The 9451-nt window shown below is 44.4% G+C and overlaps 1 protein-coding gene across 1 annotated transcript; it reads right to left on the bottom strand.

Annotated features, from left to right (window-relative positions):
- Positions 1 to 303: 303 nt before the first annotated feature.
- Positions 304 to 5387, bottom strand: LOC138799583 (zinc finger protein 3 homolog). The gene is made up of 5 exons (XM_069980977.1): positions 5324 to 5387; positions 4254 to 4395; positions 3557 to 3733; positions 3386 to 3464; positions 304 to 1692 (listed from the first exon to the last, which is right to left on the bottom strand). The coding sequence occupies exons 1-5, from the start codon at positions 5380 to 5382 to the stop codon at positions 347 to 349; spliced, it is 1803 nt and encodes a 600-aa protein (XP_069837078.1). The 5' UTR covers positions 5383 to 5387; the 3' UTR covers positions 304 to 346.
- Positions 5388 to 9451: the final 4064 nt, after the last annotated feature.

The raw sequence follows: 9451 nt of genomic DNA on the forward strand, positions 1-9451 counted from the left end.
ATATTATCATCTACATTAACAGAACTTATAAACCACCATAGACTAAACTTTTTTTTAATAGACATTTTAGAAATTGAAAAATAAGCTCATATTTCAGTGGACATAAATACACTTAAAGTGACTGCACCACCAGGCCCAGGCTGAAGCACTGGAGACGGGCCGACCCACCCTTAGTGGGAGAAAAACCCTGCCCCTCTATGAAAGGGTTCCATTGATTCTAATGGAGTCACGTCATGGAGGGGCTGGAGTTTCTTCCCACTAAGGGTGGGTCGGCTCGCCTCCAGTGCTTCAGCCTGAGCCTGGTGGTACAGTCACTTTAAGTTAGCCAAAACAAAATCCCCAAACATTATTTTCTGTGTGTCTTCTGATGCTCTCGGACATGCGGCTTTTGGGAGAAACATTTTCCGCACTCAGAACACTTGAAAGGTCTCTCTCCTGTGTGGATTCTTCTATGCCGCAGGAGATCAGAGTTACTGATAAATCCTTTGCCACATTCAGAGCAGGAATATGGCTTCTCCCCTGTGTGTGTTCTTTGGTGTATGATTAACTGGGAGTTGCAGGGGAATCGTCTCTGACACTCAGTACAGGAATAAGGTTTTTCTCTTGTATGTATCCTCTGATGGATGACAAGAGCAGATTTGGTAGCAAATCGCTTAGCACATACAGTACACACGAAAGGTTTCTCTCCAGTGTGGATTCTTTCATGGATAACAAGATGAGAGCTGCTGGAAAAGCATTTTCCACACTCTGTACAGAAACACTTTCCAGGACGCATTGACTGTTCTTGTGATTTAAAGGCAAAAACTTCTCCACACTCCATACATACTGATTTTTTTAAGTCTTGACGATCATCGGATTGATTACGTAGTAATTTGTGATGTTTACATGTCTGATATCTGCCTTCCAAAGGGTTCACCTTACACTCTGCACTGGACTTTACCAGTGTTTTACCTTTACTTAGCTTGGTGACAGAATCAGAAGCTGTCTGACCTGGAACACAGTCCATAGAATTCATAACCACCTTTTCTGGGCCTTTGTGAGTTATCTGATGTCTAAAAAGACCTAGCTTAGTATTGAAGCATTTACGACATAAAAGACAAGTAAAAACCTTCCTTCCTGATTGACGTTTTGGGGGTTTTGCTAAGTTAGATTGATCACACAATAAACTTCCATGTTCAGAAACAGAATATTGTTCCTTGCCGGTTGTGGTTCCTTGAGTTGTTGCCATCATTGGCCTAAAAGGCATCTTATTTTCTAAATGCTGCTCAGCTACATCAGAAGGATGAATAAAACCATCATCTATTTTATGGGCTCCACTATCTTCTTCACTATCTCCTGAAATATGAGTTATTATATAGTCCAGTTCTGTACAACCCCCGGGAGTAACACGGTCAGAATCTATAAATGTTTCATTTCTGCAAGATTCTTCCTTCAGATGAGGTGATTTGTGCTGTATATAACCTATAGGTGTGGAAACATCATGGACGGGTAAATCATTTTCTTCATATGCGTCTGGTTCCATCTTAATAGGAGTAAAATCGGACTGTGTGTGATAGTCCGGGAGGTTTTCAACATCACAAAAGTTTGGCTCCTCCTTAATATAGATATGGTCTGTGGGTGTATAAATGTCCATGTCAACAAAACTCGTATCCTGGGATCCTGGTTCTTTGTCCTGCCGTGTCTCTGCTAAATCTGTTACATAGAACAAAACACTTAACTCAAAATAAAAACCTTATTTTAGACTTTTTCACACATACATTATACATGAATTAGACAGCTTGCTATGTAGATATATAAAACAAGAGTATAACTTCTATCACTTACCTCAATTAAAAAGAACATAGAAAAAGTTAAAGAAGTCACAGCTAAAAATCTGGTGCAGCCAGGGGGTGGGAAGAACATAATAAAGAATGTATACTTACCCTTCCCCTTGCCCCCCCACAACACTTCATCACAATCTGCCACCAGACTTCATCTTCTCCCGGATTCTTGTTGTGTCACAACCCTGGGGAAAGTACCCACTCAACCAGTCAGTGAATGCAGCGATGTCCCACCCTAGTCACTGACTGGCTGGGCAGGGACTCCTGAGCCAGGATTGTGACATGACATGAGCTAAAGAAGGCAAGTGGAGGTCCTAGAGCAGTGCTGCAGGTAAGTATACATTGATTATTGTGTTCCCCCCACACCCTGCCTGCTTAAGATTTTTAGTTGTGTCTGGAATTCTCCTTTAATGGCCAAAATACACCTGCTAAAAAACAATATAGACCTAAATGTACAATAAAATGTTGAAGGGGTACTCTAGAGAAAAATACAGTGGTGCCTTGAATTACGAGCATAATTCGTTCCGGGACCATGCTTGTAATCCAAATCCACTCTTTAACCAAAGCTAATTTTCCCATAGGAAATCATAGAAATGCAGACAATTGGTTCCACACCCCAAAAATAATTATTTATTATTCTGAATAACATGTAAGACAAAAAAAAACAAACATCTAGAAACAGCAGAATATGTGATATTATAAGTTACTGTACAGTAATGAAGAGGATGTGAAACACAAGGGCTGACAGAGACTGCAGGGTGCATGAAGGAATGAGCAGGACAGATGTGGGCCCATACATGCAGAACTCTCTGTCCGGGGAGAGAGGGGTTACAGCTACGAAGAGATTACCTCCACAGTCCTGTCCCCTGATGCAAGCCCCAGCCTGAAGTGGATCTACCATGATTTGAAAGCTGAGGGAGACTTCCTGGGTCAGAGTACAGGGCTGTAGACCACACTATGCAGACCCTTTCCCTCCCCCACTCCACCTCCAACCACGTACTGGGAGCTCTTAAACCAAAGCAATGCTCTTAAACCAAGTCACAATTTTGAAAAACTGTGAGCTCTTAAACCAAAACGCTCTTAAACCAAGTTACTCTTAAACCAAGGTATGACTGTAATTGTTTTCACATAAACCGGTGTCAGAAAGTTACACACATTTGTAAATTACTTCTAAAAAACACAAGCCTTCCAATACTTAACAGCTGCTGTATGTCTTGCAGGAAGTAGTGTATTCTTTCCAGTCTGACACAGTGCTCTTTGCTGCCACCTCTGTCTGTCAGAGTAATGTAGATTTTCTATAGGGATTTGCTACTGCTCTAAACAGTTGCTGTCATGGACAGAGGCGAGCAGGGAGCACTGTCTCAGACTAGAAGGAATACACCACTACTGCAGGACATACAGCTGCTGAAGAGTACTGGCAGGCTTGAGATTTTTAAAATAGAATTTACAAAGCTGTAAATTTTTCTTGCACCGGTTGATTTAAAACAGTTATTATATTTAACCTTTGTATTATATAGCCACAGGTTATGACTGATAACAATAATGTCAATAGAACGGCTTCTTACCAAACGATGTGAGGAGCTGCTGATTCTCCATCATGACACAATTGTAAAGATTTGTATGTCCTTCTAAATACTGCCACACCTGTAGAGAGACATATACAGAGATATGATCTTACTAAACAAACATACCTATGTTTCAATGTAAAATGTACTGCCATCCAGAGCAGCGCTCACCTCTCCAGTCAGTAGATGGATAATCTTGTTTGTGAGTTCCAGGATCTTTTTGTCGTTTGTGCCACCTTGTAGAAGTGAGTTATGTGGGAGCTCTGTAATGGGGCTCTTGGTTCTGTTTAACCCCTCTGAACTATCTGTGTCATGTTCTTTGGAGGTCTTCTTCACAACTATGTAGTCCTATGAAAAAGTACTCAGTTGCTTAAACTTGACACATAGGTGTCTTTTTAACCTATAGGTGTCATCAACTATGTAAGCCCTCTTTGTAGCCATTTTGTTTTAAAAAAGAAAGCTTAATGCGAATGTACCATCAGGATTTTTACATCAATAGACTGGCGCTGGGATGCTGGTGCCGCAGTCATTTTTTTAAAACCACGGCCCGATTACTGCGTATGGCGCCGGTCTATTCCCAGTCACCAGGCTGGCCTGAAGCACTGGAGGTAGACTCGCCGGCCCCAAGTGTGACAATCTCCCCTCCCCTACGTGACGCAGCTCCATTAAAATCAATGGAGCCACGTCACAGAGGGGAGGGGTTTCGTCACACTGGGGACAAGCGGGCCCACCTCCAGTGCTTCAGGTGGCAGTCTATTGATGTAAAAATCTTAAAGTGATGTACCTGATGGTACATTCGCTTTAAGCCTCAAAATATATAACCTGGGATCGAAAGAAAATATATAAACATCGTCCCAGAATTCCTTACCTCCCCAGTGAGCATGTAGACGATTTCCAATGTAAGATTTAGGACTCCCGTCATGGGACTTCTGTTGGGATCCATCCTCATCAAGAAAGGAGACACTTGTAGGACAGGTGACCAATTCAGCACACACTTGCTGGTCAACAACCTTTCAAAGAAGAGAAATGATGAACAATGAGGACATTAACCAATATATTCTAAAATGGTGATGTCACGACCTGTCTCCCAGAGCTGTGCGGCTGTGGCTGCTGGAGAGGATGATGGCAGGGGGACACTGAGGGACACTGAGCATCCCTCTGCCATCATAATGACCTCTCCAGAAACCACAGCCCACACAGCTCTGGGAGTCGGGTCGTGACATCACCATTTTATCCAGAAAGTGAAGCCTTGATGGAGAGGTAAGTGCAGGGAAAAAAGCACTTTATGTGCATTTCCCACAATAAGTGTATATTGGTAATTTGTATAACTTTTGGGAGGCAATACAGTACTTTAATAAAAACTTTCACCAGACTTCCCCTTTAGGTATTATATGTCTGTGATATAAATGGCTTTAATATTATATGTTAGCACTGAAGATATAATAGGCTTTAGTGTATATTATAGGCATTATCTGAAAATGACATGTAGGCACTATATGACCAATAGTATCTGGATAATATCATTTCATAAATACATTTCAGTATGGCTGCCCGCCACATCATCCCTTTTGCTATTATATGAGCCTCATCTCTTCTGCGGAGTCTTTATATATATATATATATATATATATATATATATACACAAGCCATTGGGTGCTATCAGGTTATGCAAATTCTGATACGAACACACACGTGTGTGTGTGTATATACTGTCATACAGTGTGTGTGTGTGTGTGTGTGTGTGTGTGTGTGTGTGTGTGTGTGTGTGTGTGTGTGTGTGTGTGTGTGTGTGTGTGTGTGTGTGTGCATACATATCCACTACACTCTGATCCCTTTATATGAGGGTGCCTGTCAGTGTCTGTAACCGTTGTGCAGCACAATATATGGAATATAACAGCCCCACAGCGCCTATATGACAATAGTGACTCCACCATGTACATAAACAGGCAGATAACACACGGTGCACGCCTCCTCCGTGAGCCCGTGCCCTGTTGCATCACGTCATAATCGTCAGAGCGTGGAAAGCTACGATAATCACCGGTACTCACCCACACACACCGCTCCCGGTCACCCTTTTTATGTATTTATTACGTAACCCGGAAAAAAAAACTGTTAGGCTTCACAACCACTTTGCTTCCGGGATTTGCGTTCCAAGCCTCTGCTTGAGACTAGGAGCAGGTGGGAGAGGCTACAGCGGCTGGCAACTGTTGTCATGGTAATCAGGTGTCCGCGCTGTAGAGCAGAGATGGGGAACTTTTCGTTCCTTTCAGAGGTTGAAACAGGGACAGGGAATTTTTGCCATTCAGCTTTGACAGAACTATTGTTCCCGTGATGCCTTTGGCTGTCTGATAGGAAATGTAGTTTTGCAACTGCTAAAGGGCAAAGGGTAGGGAACCTTGGCTCTCTAGCTGTTGCAAAACTACAACTCCCATCATGGTTGGACAGCTAAAGCTTTGGCTGTCCAGACATGATGGGAGTTGTAGTTTTTGCAACAGCTGGAGAGCCAAGGTTCCCTACCCCTAAAGGACTTCTAATGACGTCACCACCCCCCTTGTCACATGACTTTTAGTGGTCCTTAAAGGGAAGGTGGATTTCCATCATATTGTGTATCTTATATTTTTCTGGGCTTCCACTGTAAATAGGGTGTGTGATATAAATGACATTCTGTGCCAGCTGATGATATTTGTATACAGAAGTCACAAGAGGTGAACAAGAAGAGACTGCCAGCCTAAAGTGCCATTTCCAGGCACACTAAAGACTTTGGCTATGGAATAAGTGACTTTGGACTCTGCAGGCTATTATGGCTAACTTCAGCCAAGGATATTGTGACTAGCAGAGATGAGTGAATTTAAAGTAATAATAAAGCGAAGCGCTTTGTTATCTCTGAAATACGCTCATCAGTCGTATGCCTTCTAACTGACTGCTCTGTGCCGCTCCTCCCTGAGTGCTAGGAAAAGCTGGATCCAGTCCTGGGAAACTGGGAGAAGGAGTGGCAGTCAGAAGGCAGCCGGCTGATGAGATAACAAAGCGCTTTGCTTCCTCATTACTATATACTCGCTTATCTCTAGTGACAAGTTCTCACAGGGGCTGCCCCCATGAACAATTATTACATTCAATCATTTAGTTACATAGATATCTGCAATAGAGTTGAACGTAACCCGATCATGCTTGAGTCCAACATTTCAACCTCTTTGCGTCTCCGTAGGGACCACGCTCTGAAAGGCTCTGCAGCTGGGGAGCTTCTCTATTAGCCGATCCAGATCCCGTTGCCGCGCCGGCTAATTAAGCATTTAAACATAGCTGTCAAACCTGACAGCTGCATTTAAATGCTCTGCACCTGGTGTCCTTGGTGTCTATTGAGATAGAACTCCCCCCCCGGGTACAATGCGATCGCAGTGGGGATATCCATTTTTCTGCCCGGGCCACAGTGTTGCACTAATGCTCATCCCAGCTCGGCAATACATTGATCTGGGCTGCAGCAGCCCAGAGCAATGTATCACTGATCTAATGGATACATGCTTTGTATATACACAGCACTGATCTCTATGAGAGATCAATGCTGTGTATATACAAGTCCCCCAGGGGGACTTCTAGTTAAAGTAAAAAAAAGAAGTAAAAATGTTTTTTTATTAATAAAAAATCCCCTTCCCTAATAAGTCCGAATCACCCCCCTTTCCCATTTTAACCTATATAAATAAACATTCTTGGTATCGCCCGAACTATTAAATTATCACATTCCTGATCTTGCACGGTAAATGGTGTAAGCACAACAAGTATCATAAACGCAAACAAGGTATTGACAAAGTACAGATCATGGTGCAAAAAAAACTCCTCACAAAACCCCTATAGACCAAAAAATAAAAGTGATGGGAATAGAGCAATTTTAAACACATTTAGTTTATAAAAAAAAAAAAAAAGATTTGAGTTTTTTTAAAAGCTGTCAACTAAAATAAAAGTTAAATCGTTGCAATTGTACTGATGTAAGGTCAGTTTTGCCATAGGGTGAACGGCGTAAACACGAAATACCCTAAAAAAGGAAAACAAATTTCTTTTTTTTTTTCAATTTGACAGCACAAATTATTTTTTTCCGGTTTCGCAGCATATTTTATGGGAAAATAAAGTCTGTCATTGCAAAGTACAGGAAGTACAGGAATAAGCTGGAAATAGTAGGTGGTGGAGCCGGCACTCGGGGATGTGGATAACTAAAACATAACTTTTATTTGTGCATTCAAAGTGGTACTCCATAACAGGACCTACGCGTTTCGCACCAATGCCCTTACTCATGGTCCACAAGAGCTCGTGCACCCACCACCTAGTTCAACGGTTGCTGTGGATATATCATCTGGGTGAGCTGTATCCTTCCTTCTTTTTACTTTTTGCAAATTGCAAAGTATAATTGGTGTTGCAAAAAATAAGGGCTCATGTGGGTCTCTAGGTGAAAAAATGCAACTGCTATGACCTTATATACACAAGGAGGAAAAGCAAAGGCGCAAAACTAAAATTGGCTTTGACCTTACGGGGTTAAATATCGGTGGCTGTAGAAGTTGGATGCAGCCCTGAGGCTGCCTGAACAACATGGATACAGCCAAAGGCTATATCAGGGGTACTCAACAACTTTTAGTGAAGGTCCACTTACCGGAGTCTATTGTCAGGTGAAGGTCTGAGCTGAACATCAGTAGTAAACGTGCTTTGTTACTTTTCACAAAGGGTGTTGAACTATTTACATACAGAATTGCTGCTTATTAGCGGGAAAACTGGCATTTTCTCTCTCTCACCAGCCCTTTGAAATTAGGTACAAAGGGGGTGACTGCCCCAGTAGTATATAGCCCCCCTGTGTGCTCCCCCAGTAGTATATAGCCCCCCTGTGCGCTCTCCCCCTGTAGTATATAGCCCCCCTGTGTGCTCTCCCCCTGTAGTATATAGCCCCTGTGCGCTCTCCCCCAGTAGTCTATAGCCCCCCAATGCAATCTCCCCCAGTTTATAGCCCCCTGTGCTCTCACCCTCCCATATAGCCCCCGTGTGTGCTCTCCCCCAGTATATAGCCCCCCTGTGCGCTCTTCCCCTGCCATATAGCCCCCCTGTAAGCTCTCCCCCTCCCATATAGCCCCTCTGTGCACTCTCCCCCAGTATATAGCCCCTCTGTGTGCTCTCCCCCAGTATATAGCCCCCCTGTGCGCTCCCCCCAGTATATAGCCCCCCTGTGCGCTCTCCACCAGTATATAGCCCCTCTGTGCGCTCTCCCCCAGTATATAGCCCCCTGTGCGCTCTCCCCCAGTATATAGCCTTCCTGTGTGCTCTTCCCCAGTATATAGCCCCCCTGTGTGCTCTTCCCCAGTATATAGCCCCCCCTGTGTGCTCTTCCCCAGTATATAGCCCCCCTGTGTGCTCTTCCCCAGTATATAGCCCCCCTGTGTGCTGTTCCCCAGTATATAGCCCCTCTGTGCGCTCCCCCCAGTATATAGCCCCCCTGTGCGCTCTCCCCCAGTATATAGCCCCCCTGTGCACTGTCCCCCAGTATATAGCCCCCCTGTGTGCTCTTCCCCAGTATATAGCCCCCCTGTGCGCTCTCCCCCAGTATATAGCCCCCCTGTGCACTAGCCCCCAGTATATAGCCCCCCTGTGTGCTCTTCCCCAGTATATAGCCTCATGCGCTCTCTCCCAGTATATAGCCCCCCTGTGCGCTCTCCCCCAGTATATAGCCCCCCTGTGTGCTGTTCCCCAGTACATAGCCCCTCTGTGCGGTCTTCCCCAGTATATAGCCCACATGCTTTGCTCTCCCTCTCCCATATAGCATAAAAAAACAAAAACACTTTATACTCACCTGCGCGTCTCCTGCACGTCCTCTTCTCTTCTTCCTGTGGCCGCACCGCAGCAGTCACTAGAGGCCGCTCTCCCCGCCCGCGCAGGAATGTCACTCGAGCACCAACACCAGAGGGGGAGCGCGGCCTCTTGTGACCGCTGCGGCCAGAGAGAGGTGACTGACAGGGAGGAAGCCAATGTCTTCCTCTCTGTCAGTGCTGCCGCTCGGTATCTATGAGCGCTCGTAGATACTGACTGTGCAGGGAG

This window comes from Dendropsophus ebraccatus, chromosome 8 (genome assembly GCF_027789765.1).
Source record: "Dendropsophus ebraccatus isolate aDenEbr1 chromosome 8, aDenEbr1.pat, whole genome shotgun sequence".
NCBI lineage: Eukaryota > Metazoa > Chordata > Amphibia > Anura > Hylidae > Dendropsophus > Dendropsophus ebraccatus.